Source organism: Carassius carassius, chromosome 42 (assembly GCF_963082965.1).
Source record: "Carassius carassius chromosome 42, fCarCar2.1, whole genome shotgun sequence".
NCBI lineage: Eukaryota > Metazoa > Chordata > Actinopteri > Cypriniformes > Cyprinidae > Carassius > Carassius carassius.
In genome coordinates this window covers 14,783,884-14,804,459 of record NC_081796.1, presented here as the reverse complement: position 1 = coordinate 14,804,459, position 20,576 = coordinate 14,783,884, and the positions used below count along the sequence as shown (strand labels likewise).

Sequence of the window (20,576 nt, the reverse complement as noted above, 5' to 3'; positions counted from 1 at the left end):
AGACAACACACAAACTGCAAGTGTCCCTACCCCAATATCTTTTTCTTTCATGGGCAGGGAAAAACACACAGCCTGAAAGCTGCCTGCTCTCGCCCGAAACTTCTCTTGATTGAAGCTTTGACTTAATGGAGCTTATCAGTGGACAAACAGCACTAAATAAGACTCAAAAACAGATAGCGACTGACACACACACAGATCGCTGCTGAATGACAGAAGGCTTCCTGGTCTCTGATGTCACCGGCCTATGATGTCTCACCCATCCATTGGACTGATTACACACGTGGTTCAGAGCCGGTCACACTGAAGGGCGTTCCTAAAGCGTCCTCTGACGCTGCTCGAGTTCCTGAAGAAGAAACGTACTCGGTTACTAAACGTAACCTCGGTTCTCTCTAGAAGAGCGAACGAGTACTGCGTCTTAGCTAAGACGCTACGGGAAAAGTCTCTTTTCACGAAATACTGAAGCAAAAAATTATCCTTAATTTTGTATTTTTGTAAAGCGCATTTGCAGCAGTACACAGCCATAGGCGAGACGGCTCGTTCGCTCATTGGCTTGTTCTGTGGCAACTGCACAGCCTATCGAGCGCAGGCTGATGCAACATCAGACCAATAAGGGCTTCGCGCCCTTCTTGCCACTTCCCGCCGAAACGGGTGTGGCCCAACCTAAAAAAGGAGCTCGAAAAGGCTGACTCACCTGATTTATTTCATCGCCAAAGCGAACCAGAGTGAATCATACGCACGGCAGAGAACGCAGTACTCGTTCGCTCTTCTAGAGAGAACCGAGGTTACGTTTAGTAACCGAGTACGTTCTCTTACGAGAGCTCTCTCGTACTGCGTCTTAGCTAAGACGCTACGGGAACCCAATGTAAAACGCCGTGCGTGCAGGGATCACACACCAATAAACCTGAAGCAACGCCCAGGATTTACAGTGCACAGTCACCTGAGGGACTCACAGAGAGTCCAGGACAGAAAAGGGAAAAAGCCCTCCGTCCTATATCTAGCAGCATCCGTAGATGTGGCAATATGACATCACACAGCCGAGGCAAGGCCTGACCAATGTGGCAATGCGGGTCTTACGCAATACTGCCCATATAACAATCGGCAGCGCATAGCACTCGTGAACTCAGAATTCCCCTCAGGGCCCTGATTCGACTATACCGACAGCAGCCTTGCTTGCAAGGCGGGAACCTCCAGGTTATAGAACCTGATAAATGTAGACGGCGAGGCCCAACCTGCTGCCATACATTTATCCTGCAAGGAGATCCCAGTAGACCACGCCCATGACGAGGCGACGCCCCTTGTGGAGTGTGCTCTGACGCCCAACGGGCACTGAAAGCCCCTGGAAGCGTAAGCTAATGCTATGGCATCAACTATCCATCTGGATAGAGTCTGTCTCGAAACAGCCATTCCCAAGCAAACTCCAAGCACGACTGGCTCACCGAGAGTGCGTGCAAATCACCCACACGCTTCACCGAAGCGAGAGCCAACAAGAATACTGTCTTGAACGACAGATGCTGAAGGCTAACCGATTGGATAGGCTCAAAAGGGGGACCCTTCAAGGCCTCCAAAACCGCCGCGAGGTCCCACATAGGGACTGACGGAGGTCTGGGAAGATTCAGCCTCCTAGCTCCTCTGAGGAACCGGATGACTAAATCATTCCTTCCTATTGACTGACCGGACGCCGTTTCAGAAAACGCCGCGATGGCCGCCCCATAAACTTTGAGCGTGGATGGGGCTCTGCCCTTATCCAACAGATCCTGTAAGAAGGAGAGGACCTCCGTCACCTCACAACTAAGGGGTGAATAACCTCGAGCTGTGCACCAGCTGGAGAACACCGACCACTTCGAGGCATACAGACGTCGTGTCGACGGAGCTCTAGCCTGAGTGATGGTATTTAGCACTCCCACTGCGAGATCAGCGGGTAACCGTTGAGCGCCCACACATGGAGGGACCACAACTCCGGTTGAGGGTGCCAAATCGAGCCCCTGGCCTGCGAGAGGAGGTCCCTCCTCAACGGTACCGGCCACGGGGCGACATCTGCTAACTGCATCAAATCTGGGAACCATGGTTGGTTCTTCCAAAGAGGTGCTACAAGCAGTAATGAACATCTCGTTTCTCTCACCCGTTCTATCACCTGCGGAAGGAGGAAGACGGGAGGGAAAGCATAAAGCGGGCAGCACGGCCATCTCCGTGACAGCGCGCTTTCGTTCTTGGAAAAGAACGCGGGGCAGTGAGCGTTTTCGTGGGACGCGAAGAGGTCCACCTCTGCCCTGCCAAATCTCCCACAACAGCCGGACTGTTTGCGGGTGTAGAGACCATTCGCCAGTAGGAACATTGCCTCTGGACAGCCTGTCTGGACCCAGATTCTGCAGCCCAGGCACATGCACTGCTCTCAGCGAGCGCACGTTGCGCTGAGCCCAAACCAGGAGGCGTTCCGTCAGCCTGCACAGGTTTCGAGACCCGAGACCGCCCTGGCGATTTATGTAGGACACCACAGACATGTTGTCCGAACGGACTACGACGTGGTGATCCTTGATATGGGGACAAAAGCGTGTCAGCGTGTTCTCCACTGCCAGCTTTTTCAGGCAGTTGATATGATGGAGCTTTTCCCGTTCTGACCATAGGCCAAAGGACGGTCTGCCCTCGAGCAGCGCTCCCCATCCCGAAGTGGAGGCGTCCGTCGACACCATCTTCACATTCGGGGAAGTCCCCAGGATTACACCTGATCGGTACCAGCCGTTCGCTGTCCAAGGTGCTAGAGCCGCAACACAGCTCTGATCGACCTTGAAAGGCAGCCGGCCAGTAACGTGCGGTGAAATCTTGTCATGGGTAGGCTGTGACCTATCAATGTGTGGAATATATGTTCATATATTCATTCAGTTAATTTAGCAACCCAAGTTCATATCAGGCATCATCAGATCGCTGCCTGCATTCAGCAAAGTCAGTCATGTGAGGCTAATGCACAATCAAATATAATAATCAAATTAATGGACACATCTATCTTATGACTTATACAACAAACAAATGTTTTGTGCGGGACACAGAGAAGGAGGCGGCGCGGCAGCCTAGTCACTCCATCAAAATGCGCAAACGCGCACAAACAGCCACGGCGCACACACACACACACACACACACTTTTGGTCTGGTGACGGCGCTACAGTCAGAAAACATTGCGTCAGCAGTACAGCTTTAAAGTACAAAAACAGCTTATTCGCTCCTACAAACTGCTAGGTGCACACACCGACACGCAAGTATACTAGATGCTAGTATTCGGGAAGCGCGCGGATTGAGTCAGAGCGAGTAGATCACGTGACATGAAGCAAGCTCGGTCTCTGCCTCAATGTTGATAATTCAAGACAGCATGAGAACTGACTGCGCATGCGCAAATCTACATAAACTACGTTCTATGGACCAAAGAGGCACCGCTCACCTCTGCCTCAATGGCCATGGCTTTTGAATTTCCTGCATGAAACAACGGTTTTTAGGAGCAAACAATGGCAAAATGAGTATATTATGTGTATTCCTGAAAATTTTTGTTACAAAAAATTATATTTGGAATAAAATTAATGCAATTAATAATGTGGTGAATTAATAAAGCTCTTGGAATTAATAAATGTAATGTCAACATTTCCTTTGGTGAGGCACTGCCTACCCTGCCTACCCTGACCGCACGTCCCTGCAGCCGGCCAGACGCCCACGCTCACACATAATGCATTAAAAAAAGATAACACTTTTTTGCTGTTACATAAATCTAATTAACACTGAGAAAAGAGGGAAAAAACCTTAAATTTTTACACTTAACAGTGCACTTCACATATTCACAGATTTTCAGCAGTTAATTCTGAAAATGCACTTTTTCAAAGTCAACAAAGTCACAGCAATGTTTGAGTCTGATTATCAAAACATCATTACACTGAACATGTAAATGACCTCACAAACAGACAACCTATTAAGTGTTGTCAGGTACTCATTATTATTTTTCTGTCTACTCTGACACCTGGCTACATACACGTGGGCTTTATCACTATCATTACATAGAGATTACAAGCACTGTGACAAACGAACCCAGTGTAAAATCAGCTGACTGATGGACAATGTTTTTATTGTACCTGACAAAACAACCACCAACTAGTATTTCAAAAGGGATTTTTTCAGCTGTTTGCACGTATGGGCCATGCCAGAGACTGGCAATCATCAGTAACAGAAAATAATATGAAGCTTGCTTATTACATCATCTGTTCTAAGTAATACATCTATGAATACATCAGCAGCTCACCAGATATGTAACTTTGTGCTCATATGGCACAAAAATAGCACACAAATCCAAATCAGGCAATGTAACCCCCCACACACACACATATGTTGTGTGTGTATGTGTGTGTGTGTGTGTGTGTGTGTGTATATTCAAGCGCTAGCAAAGACTAGAAAATTGTAAAGAAATACCCTTTGTGAGAAGCAGTTAATTCAGCGGGAGTTAAAGCAGATCGTAAGTGTATTTATTTCTTGTCTGATTAGTGTTTAGGAAACACTTGTTTGTTTACTGTGTTGAGACGTGCTGCGTTTGGTCTCGTACTCTATTAAATACATTGTCAGTGTCATGTGCTTGCATTTATACTAGTGGTGGGCCGTTATCGGCGTTAACATGCTGCGTTAACGTGAGACTCTTTATGGGGCGATAAAAAAAATATCGCCGTTAATCTATTGTCAAAGTTGGGTTGGGAGCTGGGTCTATACTAAGCAATCTATGATGACTTTCACCTTGATATTTTATATAACCGACTGGCTGAGGCCAGCCTAAAAAGATGCTCAGGACAGTTGACAGGCCACTGCTGCGCATCGTCACAAAAGCTTATCTTTTTCACGTGTTTTTAAGCCTTACCGCTTGTCGATTTAAACATTAAAGCATCCAAACACAAGACGCGGAAAAGCTGAACAGAGTAGCTACTCGCGCGCTGTGTTCAGTGCGCACGAGAGAGATCGAGAGCCGCATATCATGGACAGCGACACTGAACCGAGCTCTCTTCTGCGAAGTTCTCCTCGAAGTCCCTCCTGCACCTGAACGAACAAATACAAATCGCAGTTTGAACAAACAAAAAGATGTGAAAGAGCCCAATTCAGTACTAGCGGTGTTCAGGGCTCACGCAGAAAAAGGCGTCTCAAAACACTTGAACATTGAATTTGCTTATTTTTGCTCTTGTGCCGACAAATACATACAAAATATGTCAAAATATCCACCTTGGAAATTATGCTCGATAAAACTGTCTGAATAAATGTAGGTTTGATTGTATATTTCATTTTTACATTGAAGACTATCCAGTGCTATTTTACAATTAATTATTTGGTTTCTGTACCTTGACACCTACAAACTTGAAAAAAAAACGTAAACATTGTGTAAATAGCACAAATAAATAAAAATAAACGAACTTACAATTTCAAACAGGGCCCACTGGTACAACCTTCACCGGGTCCCCGCTGACCCCCGCTACGGCCCTGCTCACGCCTGTTTCACACATACTCCATCTGCAGTGCGTATGCAGTCCGTGTGCGTTACGTATGTGGTACGTATGAAATGCTGATTTCCACACTCTGCTTGCATCATTTTATCTCAACTGAGTGTCAACTACTGCTACTCACAAATCAGGCAATCAACTGGACTTTATTTATACACGACACTGCTCTACCGATCATGTACTAGTTACTCCACTGCACACGTCGGATCACTTCCTCCTCACTCTTAACCTCAACATGGTCCCTGACACATCACCTACCCCTCCACGTCATCTTTCGACGTAACCTACACTCACTCTCACCCTCCCGGCTATCTGCAATTGTTTCATCTTCACTTCCTTCCCCTAAACTGTTATCATCTTTTGATGCTAACAGTGCTACTGATACTTTTTGCTCCACTCTTACATCTTATTTAGATACTGTTTGCCCCTTGTCTTCCAGGCCAGCCTGTAACAGCCCTTCTGCCCCTTGGTTATCTGATGTTCTACGCGAACACCGTTCTAAGCTTAGAGCTGCTGAAAGGGTGTGGCGAAAATCCAAAAATACTACGGACCTTAATGTGTATCAGTCACTCCTATCTTCCTTTTCTGCTAATGTCTCGACCGCTAAAATGACATACTATCATAACAAAATTAACAATTCATCTAACTCTTGCATGCTTTTTAAAACATTTTCCTCACTTCTTTGTCCTCCTCCTTCCTCTCCTGCTTCAACTCTAATAGCTGACGACTTTGCCACATTTTTCATTAATAAAATTAAAAACATTAGTGCACAATTTTCCACACCACAATCAGTCAATCTCATATCACCAGCAAACATACACTCATTTACATCCTTCTCTTAACTCTCTGAGGCAGAAGTCTCCAAACTCATCCTTTTTAATCATCCTACTACTTGCCCGCTTGATCCTATTCCATAACATCTCCTTCAAGCCATTTCTCCTGCAGTTGTACCTGCACTCACTCACATCATTAACACATTCCTCCACACTGGTGTTTTCCCCTCATCATTTAGACAGGCTCGTATAACTCTACTACTTAAGAAACCCACCCTCAACCCATCTCTTTTAGAGAACTACAGACCAGTTTCCCTTCTTCCTTTCATTGCAAAAACACTTGAAAGAGCTGTGTTCAACCAAGTCTCTGCATTTCTCACACAGAACAACCTCCTTACAACCAATCTGGCTTCAGAAGTGGACATTCAACTGAGACTGCCTTGCTCTCAGTTGTTGAAGCCCTAAGACTAATCTTCAGTACTTATCCTGCCTGATCTGTCCACTGCTTTTGACACATGGCTTTTCATACCACTGCTTTGCTGATGACACTTAACTCTACCTCTCATTCCATCCTTATGATCCGACGGTAGCTACTCGCATCTCAGCTTGTCTAACAGACATTTCTTGCTGGATGTTGGACCATCACCTTCAACTCAACCTTGCCAAGACAGAACCGCTTGTGATTTCAGCAAACCCATGATTTTGTCACAATTGCACCATCAATTAGGCACATCAACCATAACTCCTTCAAAAACAGCTTGATTTATGATTGAGCTATGATTGATGATCAGCTGACTTATTCAGACCACATTGCTAAAACTGTCCGATCCTGCAGATTTGCTTTATTCAACATCAAGAAGATCAGGCCCTTTCTTTCGGAACATGCTGCACAACTCTTTGTTCAAGCTCTTGTTCTGTCCAGGCTGGACTATTGCAATGATCTCTTGGCAGGTCTTCCAAGCAGTTATATCAAACCCTTACAATTAATCCAAAACGCGGCAGCAAGATTAATTTTTAATGAGCGAAAATAATACACGTCACACTTCTGTTTATCAATTTGCACTGGCTACCAATAGCTGCTTGCATAAAATACAAGGCATTGATGTTTGCCTACAAAACTACCACTGGCTCTGCACCCATTTACTTAAATGTATTACTTCAGACTTATGTGCCCTCTAGAAGCTTGCATTCTGCAAGTGAACGTCGCTTGATTGTGTCATCTTAAAGAAGCACAAAGTCACTTTTACAGAGTTTTGAATTAAATGTTCCCTCCTGGTGGAATGACCTCCCCAACTCAATCCGAGCAGCTGTGTCCTTAGCCATCTTCAAGAATTGGTTTAAAACCCATCTCTTTCATCTTTATTTGACCCTCTAAGTTTAGCACTCACTATTCTAATTCTATTCTTAAAAAAAATCTAACTACCTTTCTAATATTTTTGTATTCTATTTTATTTTAATTTATTATGCAATTGTGTGTGTGTGTGTATAAGACCTCTAACACTAGTTTGCTCTATTCTTTTTCTATTCAATCTGTTTTCTTTTTATTTATTATATTATTTAAAAGCCCTTGCTACGTGTACTGTGTTAAGCTAACTGAGACTTGTTATAGCACGTATATATCATTTCTCTTTTTGTTGTTTTTGATTGCTTCCACTGTCCTAATTTGTAAGTCGCTTTGGATAAAAGCGTCTGCTAAATTAATAATTGTAAATGTAAGTGTAAATATATCGACATGATGTTGCTTACAGCCTCTGTGGCATTCCTAACATACTTCAGTGTGTTGGTGATTTTTGTGTATTCTATATTGTAATGAATCTCAGGCAGCTGGCCTTGAGGCTAAACAAGCCCACAATTTGACAGAGGAAAATTACCATTAGGACGCACAGGAACATCTGAACTTTCTCTTAAGCCAATGTGTTTCCCAGGTGCCATTGATCAAGCGGCAAAGATCGAAATGGTTGACAGCCTTGATTTCTAAACTGGACAGATGTTATTATACCTTACAAATAAGTTTAAATAGCTAATTAACTATTTAAAGCTGTTCAAGATTCTCTAAATCACCCAAACCACTTCCACAAATGCCACGAAAAGTGAACCATGTCATTGTGAGATGGACTTTTATGAACTAGCAGTGAGTGGGTGACTGGTTTTAAAAGTAGAGCAAGAAAATCCCAGCTTACTCTTGCAATGCTAATGTACAGCATGGTAAGCTCATCCCAGCTTTTCAAAGGAGGAAATGCAATTGGAGATTGCAGATATATATGCAGTTATGTTCACTACTGTTCAAAAGTTTAGGGTCTAAAACAATTATTTAATGTTTCTGAATGTATCTTATGCTCACCAAGGCTGCATTAATTTAATCAAAATAACAGCAAAAACAGTTCTGTAAAATATTATTAAAACTTACATTTTAAATTTTAATACATTTTAAAATATAATTTATTCCTGTGGTGGCAATGCTGAATTTTCAGCAGTCACTTATCCAGTCTTCAGTATATATAACGTTTTTTTTTTTTTTTTTTGAAATATCATGATTTTATCACAATTCTTTGTTATGTTGGTTTTTCTGTTTTACAAGTTGTTCGAGCATCACAGCCAAACTTATTTAGCTATTATAAAGCTTTTTAAGGTAACAAAATATGAAAAAGTATGGCGGATATTTAGGCCAAAGTGCCGTTTTTTCTTTGCTCAAGCAAATTTTTTTTTTTTTGTGATTGTTAATTTCTGTTCACAATATAATGTAATGTGCTTGCAAAATATAGTTCTCTGTGCTCAAAACTTACAATTACTCGCTCAGGATTGAGGCACAAAAATAACACCATAGAAAAATAGCTACAATTTGCACGAGCTCACCAAAATTGGACAGTTGAAGACTGGAAAAATGTTGCCTGGTCTGATGATCTAATAATCCTTTATTGGAGGGACTTGAGGGACTTGACAGGAGCGCAGAGAATACGTTTGTGAAAGAGCACCTGAGTAAACTGCGTGAGAGGGGTTATTACTGCACGTTAATATGGATAATAGCAAACAAGCAAATACATTTATTGAGCACGGAATCGTTTTTTCTTTGCTCAAGCTAATTTTTTTCAAAATATAATGTAATGTGCTTGCAAAATATAGTTCTCTGTGCTCAAAACGTACAATTACTTGCTCAGGATTGACGCACAAAAATAACATGAGTGGTAACATTAAACATCAAATAACATGAGATGAGTGGTACCCGGTGGGGTCTTATGCTGTTGTAGCCCATCCGCCTCAAGGTTGTGCATGTTGTGGCTTCACAAATGCTTTGCTGCATACCTCGGTTGTTACGAGTGATTATTTCAGTCAAAATTGCTCTTCTATCAGCTTGAATCAGTCTGCCCATTCTCCTCTGACCTCTAGCATCAACAAGGCATTTTCACCCACAGGACTGCCGCATACTGGATGTTTTTCCCTTTTCACACCATTCTTTGTAAACCCTAAAAATGCTGTGTGTGAAAATCCCAGTAACTGAGCAGATTGTGAAATACTCAGACCGGCCCGTCTGGCACCAACAACCATGCCACGCTCAAAATTGCTTAAATCAGCTTTCTATCCCATTCTGACATTCAGTTTGGAGTTCAGGAGATTGAAGCATTGCAATGTGACCATATTGAAGCAATTTTTTTTTTCCAAATAAAATAATGGTGTTTTTTAAGAATGAAAAATAATCAGATTTTAAAGTTTGGCGATGAACACATTGCAATCAATGCATGGGAGGAATTACATAAATGAGAAAAAATGCTTTACAGGTTTTGAAATAATAATCTCTAGGACAAGGGAATATTGTTGCGCTCAGATGAAGGCTGGTTGTAAGTCCAGGTGCGTGAAAACCAGTAAAATGTAGAAGAGACTGTTGATGGTTCGCACTCTGAAAAACTAGACCAAGTTTTAGTTTTTCAGAGTGCGAACCATCAACAGTCTCTTCTAAATAATAATTTCTGAACATTAAACTGACTAAACATTGACTGTAAGCATAAGCGGAGGGTGAACCAACTCCAGGGTAAGGCTAAAAGCAGCCAAATGTATTAACAGGGTGGCCACCACTAACGAAAGCGTGGCCACTCCTTTGACCACCCCACTCAAAACTTTTTCTTGACAAGAAATGCATTTATTTAGATGCGGAACCATCATATCTCTTTAGGCTGTGACCACATCAAACTGGAGAATTTTCAGATGTGCAATTGAGCTTCACCTCATCGTCAGGCGCGAGTCAAACTAGCGCAGAAAAGCTACAGCAGCCAAATGAGCTTCAGTAGAACAACTGTGAACTGCGGTCTGATGAGATATTGTTAGACTATTTGTTAGTAAAACACACTTCCCTGTCCCATCAGCCATTTTACTGTGCTCACAGCTCACACTCTTCAACAGTACGCAGATATATGGCACATGCTTGATATCACTTCATCATAAATAACCCGCACAAGAAACTTTGAGCATAGGTTACATACCTGTCATCAGCTAAATCATGAAATCACCAAAAAGGCGATTAAAACTGCAAACTGCATGTACGCAGCAGACAAGTACGTCTCTCAAATGCATATACTAAAATATATTCTGCAATTCGAGATTACCATATAAGGCACAAGATGATATGTATTTTTTATTTGTAATTTAATGCACAAATAAATGTGAGCACAGTGCACTTATACTAGAAAATATGCGAAAATTAAAACATTTAAATGCATAAAATAACTCATTTTATATTCTGGAATTTATGACTGTTGACTTTGGCCTTTTTCAAATTTTTATCACTACACATGCCTCATCCAGGAGTATGCAATGTTGGAGAGCAAGCATTTTGGAGTTTCTAGAAGCTGAATAAACAATAAAGCTATAGTGAGCCCCTTTATTAAAATACCTGGAGGTGAGGAATAATACAAAAATGGTCATATTCACCCAGTATTACTTGATCTAATTTACAAATATCTCAATTACAGTTAAGTAGAAATTAATTGTATTCAGTTGTGTTTTAGGCACTAGAACAGTCCAGTACATTATAATCAAACATTTTTTTATATTAAAATAATGAAGATTTCTGTGCCACCTCAGACCCTCCCTGGCCACCCCTATGAAAAACATCCTGGTTCTGCCACTGTGTATTAAACATCATAAACACGTCTTTTTTGGCAAGAAACATACATGGGTTTCATGTAGGTTTTTTTTTAATTTTTTTATGGGACATAATTTGTATTTAATGAGATTACAATTGAATAATAACGTCAGAAATTTATAATTATATAATGTTTCCTTTCCACGATTATTCAAATAGTGAATAAATTATATATAGAGAGTGACATTATCACTAACATTGATCTATCGGGAGTTTAAGCACTCTCAAGATTCAAGATATTCTTATAGTTATTGTTTCGGCTGATTTTCTCAAAAAACAAAACAACTTTCTAATTGTCTCTCATTGAAATTCATTAAAGTAAATAGTGTAAATGACATCGCTAATGTCATAGAATAGCACATTGTAACGCAGTGTTACAACGTGCCCTATCTGCGCAACTGGAATTTAAAACTGGTTAGTGTCTTCTGCTAGTTATCAAAGCATTAAAAAAATGATCTGAACTGATAAATGACAGATTGGAGATTAAACTAATAGCAGATTTGTCTCATTTTAAATTAATAAAAAAAAAACAGAATTTTAATTTTACTATGGTAAAATAAATGTTCAGCGAAATCTTCAAAAGATTTTAGATTTTTGGCGCACATTTGTTTTTTTTTCTAGATAATGTTGATATGGTAACCAAAATACTGTAAATATTGTTATGCTAGTGTATGGAAATATTCAAACCACGCGTGTTACAACTAACCCTGCGTTACTTTGTGCCCAGCGCTCCCCTGCTTTCATTTTCGACATATCCAACTGAGTCTATACATAAATTTTGTGTTAGCACAAACTTTAACTTAGTTCAGTAATCAGGCACAGTTTGACGGGCTTTTTCATTTTCGTGCCACGCATTGATTTTGCTCAGAAAAACCACTCGTCAGAAAAGCACACAAATGAAATGTTTAAATAACCAGTACAGCAATAAAGCAGATGCAAAAACATTTTCTTTTGTGAATAAGTGCAGTGTTCCTTGAGAGTAACTCTACTGCTGAGTTAACACTGATGTTAATGTATGTCACAGTATATTAATTCCGCGGCGCCAGAACTTCAGATGATAGGAAGTGCGCTGTAGCACAATACAATGGTATTTCTTTAAAAACAGATAGTGGAGACATTTTTAGCGTCCACGATCAAAAAGATTAATATCCTACCCTAGGCAGAAATCGCATACCGGGGGCAGACCGGATCGCAAGGGCACTTTAGCGTTGGACCTCATAGGGGCAGGGGCTTGAGCTCCCCCGGCCCCCCCTGTGCATGCCACTAAATGACACGAATAGTAAATGTATAGGTATACGGCAATGAATAAGTAAATATAATTGGCTGGGAAGATTGAATTGAATGAACCAATTAAAACACAATAAGAGTTTCATGGCTGAACTATTCATTAATTTCTGTCACTTAAAAAAATTTAATAACAAAATAAATAAATAAATATTCAATGCTAGATTATATATAAATCCACTGGAAAAAGTGTGCAACTTCTCTGGACTGGAATTATATGAACAGGACACTGTTTTAGACTTTTGTTTCATGTTTTGCCTACACTAATAATGCAACTTAAATAGAAGACTTAAATAATGTTTAGTAATATTTAACAATAAATCCAATATATAAACACTGAAAACACTTTTCATGTACTGAGGTACTCAAATCAGAAGAAAATCTCATAAACCAATTAAATAATAATATGAAAGTGACATACAACACTGCATCCAGGGCATTCGTTTCCATTCTCACACGTTCGTCGTCGCGACTGGATCCCACCGCCACATGGAACTGTGCAGCGTTCCCATGGAGACCATGCTGACCAATAGACATGTGGGGGGCAGGGTAGGTGCTCATTGCAGTATCTAAAACAGATCGAAACAAATATTTTAGCATGCAAATAAACATTTATTCACAAACTCATATCCTAGTTATTCACTCAACCCATCCTGATTATGCAATAAAAACAATGGCCTGAATAATTGAATATGAATCCTCTAAAGCATGAATTATGAATCAAAAAGAAAGAAATATATATTTTTACTTAAAAGAATATAATAATTTTCAATCTCTTCCTCACCCCTGAAATTATATAAAATTATATAGAAACCAATGGTAAATATTTCAGAAGTAGTTGGTGCATCAAGCCTAGGTGAATTCATGTTGGCATATAAAAGAGCCATTAAAAAAATTGTCTCAGTTACGTAAGTAAAACCTTGTTCCCTGAAAGAGGAAACAGAGACGTCATGAAGGTATTGACCGACAAATTGGGATCTTGCTTAGAGATACCAAACCACTTTGAGTGTTACTAAACAAGCCAATGCACATTGGCATGCAATGATTGCATGCCAATTGCCATGCAATCATTGGCATGCAAAGTACGTGCAACCATTGGCATGCAAAGTACTGCAGCTGTGATGTCCCTGTTTACCTGTTCACTTCTTCAGGGAATAAGGGTTACATACATAACCAAGGCGTTTGAGTTTGGGATCTCTACCAAAACGCCCTTCTAGTGTCCTGTGCAAGCCTCCTGTATTCCACTTGGAACGGGAATGCTGTGGAAGCCCCATTTTTCCGAAGGAGGTTTCTGGAGCACACATATGAACAACCGTTTAGGTGCATATGGAAGATTAGAGGTGATTGTAATCCTCTTGGAAATAGCAGAAGTCTGCCGGGGAAACACAGGCTCTGAGACTATACCATGGACTTTACACATATGGGATTCACTTAGGTTTCTACATATGGAATCCAGCCCTCTAACGGTTCTCACGGATTCATTGAGTGAGGGCCTGGCACTGGACATTCCGCCATGTCTGGCTGCCTAGGGGATGGAGGAGCTCGACAGGGTCTACAGTATGGACTCTCTGGAGCAGAGCAAGCCGGCACTAAACCGGGGCATCTCAGTGTTTCTACTCATTTGAAATGAGAATACAGGAGGATACTTCTATCAATAGATAGTACTGCAATACTTCTAGTAGAGTAAGCACGCAACTTGAGCGGGCAGGGAACATCCTGTGCCTGATAAGCCAGGGTGAGGTCGTCCACTATCCAGTGGGCCATCCTTTGCTTAGGGATCTCCTTTCCCTTCTGCTGGCCTCCTTTCCCTTCTGCTGGCCTCCGTAACAGACAAAGAGCTGGAAAAAGCCTTGCTTTATTGAAGACGTCTGAGTTGGAGAAGATGCAGCTACTTTTTCGAAATGCTCACGCCATCGGAAAGAAGGGCAGACCTTTCACCGACTGCACATGGATGTGCGAGTAAGTGAATTAACATTACTATTTAACGTTACATGTTTCAGAAACAGTGCATTCAATATGATTCAAAGTGCTTCCATAGACACAGATGAAACTTTACGTTTGGGGGTTTCAAAAAGAAAAAACAATCTCACTGAAATGTACTGTATTGTAGGTGCTAACAGTGGTTTTACACGAAAATTAATTTCAGGGTGGACACGAGGAAAGGATTGAAGATAGGAGAGACATACACAAATGACTACCAGGCAAAAGAGTTCATACACTACATAGCAGAGGATGAGAGAAGAAAGATGAGGGAAAGATTATTAGATGGGAAGTTCATCTTGGTCATGTCAGATGGATCCCTGGACAGTGCAGTGATGGAAGAAGAAATGGTCTATGTTAGGAGTGCTAGTGAGGGGAAGGTCAAAGTTGATTTTGTTGTGGGTAAAAGCTGTCTCAAAGCCAGATGCTACAAATATAGCTGAAGCAGTGTACAGTATAATGGAAAATGGAGTAAGCACTGTTTGGAAGAACAAGCTAGTTGCAATCACCACAGATGGAGCATCTGTAATGACAGGGGTAAAAAATGGTGTAGTTACAAAACTGCGTGCAGACAGACCAAATGTTCTGGGGATCCACTGCATGGCCCATAAGCTAGAGCTTGCCTTTTCAGATGGAATAAGGAAAAATGTGATGGCCAGGAAAGTTGAGGACCTGTTAAGTGGACTCTACACCTTATATCATAAGAGTGGAGTGAACAGGGCCGGCCTAAAGCAACACTTCAGGGAGCTCCACATGAAGGCTTTGATGCCAACCAGAGTAGGTGGAACCCGGTGGCTACCACATCTCTTTAAAGCACTTGACCATTTTCTCGGGGGATATGCTGGCGTTGTACACCACTTAGAGGAGAAGGTATGTTAATGTATAGCCTACTAAAACCAGCAGTGTAGATGGATTTAATGTTTGCTTTCTTTTTCTCTTCATCAGTTTTAAATGCTGTCTGATATAATGCAGTTGTTTTGTTTGTAGTCCCAGGAGGCCATGAACATCAATGCTGTTCTGAGGGCCAAAGCCAAGGGGTTCCTCAACTTAGGCAAGGACGGTGGAGTGCTCAGGTTTTGCTGCCTTCTCCATGACACCATCTATCAACTGAGCAACCTCTCCAAGTCACTGCAGAGGTCAGTGTCAACCCTGGCTGAAGCTCAGAGCTGCCTTTCCTCCACTCAGGCTGTCATAGAAAAGTACAAGTCAAGGTATGTATTATATATCCTACAATTTATGATTTGATTTTAGGTTGTGTTGGTGTGTTTTCATCTCAGTATAAATAAAAAATAATTAAAAAGATACTCATCCCTCCATCCGTGCACAACTGTAGACCTGGGCCTAAGCTGAGAGCAGTGCTGGACACAGACACCTATGAGGGAGTTAGAACCTTTGCGTCCTGTCCAGGTACCAGACATGAAGTTTCCATAGGTCTGGATGTGGGTGCCACAGGGTGCCCCATCTTTGAGTCTGTAGAACCTTCCTCAGAGGAATCTGCCAGGGGCTGTCACAAGGAGCATAGGTACCGGTAACCAGGTCCGAGTGTGCCAGTACGTCTATGCCGAGTATTCCCTCGGTAAGGGAGTAAAACATCTGGCAGTCAGAGGTATCTTGAGAGACAAACAGGTCTATCTGAGCGGACATGGACTGTCTGGACATGGAATGTCTGGACATGGAGTCTCCACTCTCCGGGAATCGCAGCTCGCGACAGCTCCTCAGCTGCACTGTTGTTTGAATTCCAGAGGAGGAGGTGGCGGGCAAGTTGCGACATGCAATGGGACCGTATACCACCTTGTCGGTTTATTGACACAACAGTCGCAGTGTTGCCAGTGCAGTTGGGGGCCTGTCCAAACCCTGACACTGCATGCCCATTTAACATGGTCATGGTCAAAAAACGTGAATTTGAAACATATTTCCAAAAGAAAACCAATTAGAGTTTTATCAGAAAGTTGTAACATGTCGCTAGAACAGGCAAGGTGTGACAAAATGTCTAGACATATGACAAAAAAAAATGTTTTTATTTATTTTTGCCATGCATTGGTCATAGAGCTCATTGTAGTGGTACCTCAGGTGTTGAAACAGATTTGTTGTGCCAGGTTTACACGTACTCCGTGTACACTAATTTTGCTTTTGTACAGATTGCGTTTGCAGTTCGGTCCGATATGCGGCTATTTATTTATCCATTATTTTGATTTCAAATCCAAAAGTTGTTTCTGAAAATGCTTTTTCAGCATTGTGATTCTATTTTATCACAGTACAGTAATACAATCTTTCATAGACATATTCATGTTCAAACTCAAATATAACTTTGTTTTCCTACCTGCACGAGTGCCATATATTATTGCCTTATCTAAAAGTGCACTTTTCCTTCTTTTAAATCTAGCCAAAAAGCCATGTTGAATGTGAAATAGTAGACATTTATTGTGTAATTATTACATTTCCGTGTCAATCCATGTAAATTTTTACAGAGAACAATTCGCTGTCACTTTAATTCAGCATGTGCAGCACAGCAGAAATAGACACCAAGCGGAAACGATCACTGCATGACTGCTGCAGAATAAGAGTGTGTGAATTTGGAGTTACTTCTGTATACCCGGTCTGTTCTGTTCTTGTGCTCCATTTCTGAAATGTTTGGATCGCATACTGCGGGAGTTCGGGGCCGCGGAAGATCGTGCTATAAAGCGATTTAGAATTCGCGCACGCTCAAATCGTGATTTTTACGACGATTTTGATTAATAACACAGCCCTACTGGATACCTGTTCTAGGTGCACTCCTGCCCATAGAAACCCAAGGTCTGACCACGGGGTGAAGGATATGCGTGCTGCCCGTTTGACTGAATCCAACTCCATACCGAGAAAAGAGATCCTCTGCATTGAGGAGAGTTTGCTCTTTTTCCAGTTGACCAGAAGGCCCAAAGCTGTGAGAGCACCAAGTCCCTGTGTTTGACTGATCCCGTGCTAGTATTAGCTGTCAAGGTAGCGGAGAATGTGAATGCACTGCTCTTTCAGGGGAACAAGGGCTGCCTCTGCAACTTTCATGGAGACAAAGGGCAACATGGACAGCCCGGAAGGAATGATATGCTGATATGCTAGTCCTTCGAATGCGAACTGCGGCAATGGTCTTGTGACGAGTGGGGCGGGGCCGAGAGACGTGGGAACAGGAGCGAGGCCGGTGGAGTGATTGGAAATGAGTGACACCTGCTCGACCCACCGGTCTCGAGTCCCACGGAGGATATGGAAGGATATAAAACTGGAGCAACGACAGTGAAGGATGAGAGAGGACAAGGCCTGGGTTTTAGTTTGTGTTTTTGATTTTTATTTGTGCGCGTCAGTCATCCGTGAGGGGCTGACGTGCTGTTTTGTGTTTATTTTGATCATTAAAATATCATTTGATTGTCCGCCGGTTCCCGCCTCCTTTTTCCCGATGATTATGAAGGTTGAATTCGTTACAGTGAAGAATGGAATCGGGGTGGGGAGCTGAGAACCAGCGTGGGCCACCCCAAAGAACCAATTGTCCAACTTTGAGGTCTTGGTGGAGATCTCCGCCTGGGAAAGCACAACCATAATTTCTGGATCTTATTCAGGCATTGCTACAGTCCTGGAGGGCAGCAGCGCAGCTGAATCTTCCTCTCCAGAAAGTTCACCCTCCGATGCAGCAATCGACATCTGATCATCGGGTGGAATGGGTGCCGAAGAATACTGCAAGAACGCCCCTTGTAGAGGGCCCAACATGTTCCTTTGGCAACTCAACTGGTTGTGGAGTGCAAGAGGAGTGATGGTCCCCCCGGTTGGTTCACTGGAGGGGTTTCCCATCACTGTAACCCTCAGACCACCCGTGCTACTGCCTGAAGTAGCTCCTGCCTGACTGCCACCATGACAAGAACTAGATCAAGGCAGAGGTAGTGTAACTCTGCCCCTTTTGACGGGACGGAGCTTGGCTCACGAACCCCAAGATGGTCATCTTCATACAATAAGAATATGACTCATCCACGAATGACACACCAAAGTGCGTAATGCCCAGACACCTGAGACGGGACCATCACCCTACATCAGCTAATGACTGCATCAAGAAACGCATGGGCGATATGTTGTCTATAGCAAGATGCAACGTAATCTTTACAAAGATGCAACGTCAAGTTTAAAGTTTAAGTTTAAACACACGCACCCATGAATGCTTTTAAAGTTTAAACAGACGCACCCGTGAATGCTCTTTTAGATAAAAAAGCTCTTTTAGTGTGCTGAAGAACAGGGGAGAAGGCCATCTGCAACACAAATAGGGTATAGTGCAGCCTGATGTGTGCAACCCACTCGACACGGGAAGCCACCACCGCTGAAGCACCTTACCGCCAACAGCTCCAAAGGGCACGCTGAACTCGTTCAGTCTTCTTCTCTCAGTAGAGTAGTCAGGAGCAAAACGATGTGAACGCTCGGCTCTGAAGCAAAAAGCTGGTGTGCCTTGCACCTGCTGCATTTTTATGCTCACGCCGTGATCAGCAGCAGTTGGATGCAATCATTGCATGCCAATGTGCATTGGCTTGTTTAGTAACACTTAAAGTGGATTGATCTCTCTAAGTGAAATCCCAATTCATCGGTCATTACTGACGTGATGCAAGAGTGACCAACTCAAATGGAACCATGCATCAGAAGCTTAACAAAACAAGTTTTACCTTTGAACAAGGATTGTTTTAAAAACTAACTCTGGTAGGAACTGCAAACGAGAGATACTGGCTAGCAGTTGTTCAGGTCTCCAAGGACAGGAAATGCCTATGTTAAAAAAAATTTTTTTTGTTTAAAGCGCTATATAAATAAAGGTTAAGACTGTGTCTGTTCCCCGAACTAGAAAATATAAAAAACGTCCAAACCAAGTTAAGATTAACAATTTAATTGAGGTTCAACAAATAAAAAACAGAAGCAATTTGGATAAACAAATGATAAAGCTTGGCTTATTGAATATCAGATCCCTTTCTACGAAAACACTTTTTTAAATAATATGATCACTGATCATAATATAGATGTACTCTGTTTGACAGAAACCTGGCTAAAACCTGATGATTACATTATTTTAAATGAGTCCACCCCCCAAGATTACTGTTATAAACATGAGCCGCATCTAAAAGGCAAAGGTGGAGGTGTTGCTTCAATTTATAACAACGTTTTCAGGATTTCTCAGAGGGCAGGCTTCAAGTATAACTCGTTTGAAGTAATGGTGCTTCATATAACATTATCCAGAGAAACAAATGTTAATGCTGATAAATCCCCTGTTGTTTCCCCTGATCCCCTGATGTTTGTACTGGCTACTGTATACAGGCCACCAGGGCACCATACAGACTTTATTAAAGAGTTAGGTGAGTTAGTTCTGGCTGCAGATAAAGTTTTAATAGTTGGTGATTTTAATATCCATGTTGATAATGAAAAAGATGCATTGGCATCAGCATTTATAGACATTCTGAACTCTATTGGTGTTAGACAACACGTTTCAGGACCTACTCATTGTCGAAATCATACTCTAGATTTAATACTGTCACATGGAATTGATGTTGATAGTGTTGAAATTATTCACCCAAGTGATGATATCTCAGATCATTATTTAGTTCTGTGCAAACTTCATATAGCCAAAATTGTAAATTCTACTTCTTGTTACAAGTATGGAAGAACCATCACTTCTACCACAAAAGACTGCTTTTTAAGTTATCTTCCTGATGTATCCAAATTCCTTAGCATATCCAAAACCTCAGAACAACTTGATGATGTAACAGAAACTATAGACTCTCTCTTTTTTAGCACTTTAAATAAAGTTGCTCCTTTACGCTTAAGGAAGGTTAAGGAAAACAGTTTGACACCATGGTATAATGAGCATACTCGCACCCTAAAGAGAGCAGCCCGAAAAATGGAGCGCAG

General features: G+C 41.9%; 1 protein-coding gene across 4 annotated transcripts in view; it reads right to left on the bottom strand.

Annotated features, from left to right (window-relative positions):
- Positions 1 to 20,576, bottom strand: part of LOC132123776 (semaphorin-5A-like) — a 183,344-nt gene that overhangs the window by 40,760 nt on the left and 122,008 nt on the right. For all 4 annotated transcript variants that reach the window (XM_059534408.1, XM_059534407.1, XM_059534410.1 and 1 more), the window contains one exon: positions 13,120 to 13,267. In XM_059534408.1, coding sequence (XP_059390391.1) covers positions 13,120 to 13,267 — 148 coding nt within the window. The remainder of the gene's footprint in view (positions 1 to 13,119; positions 13,268 to 20,576) is intronic.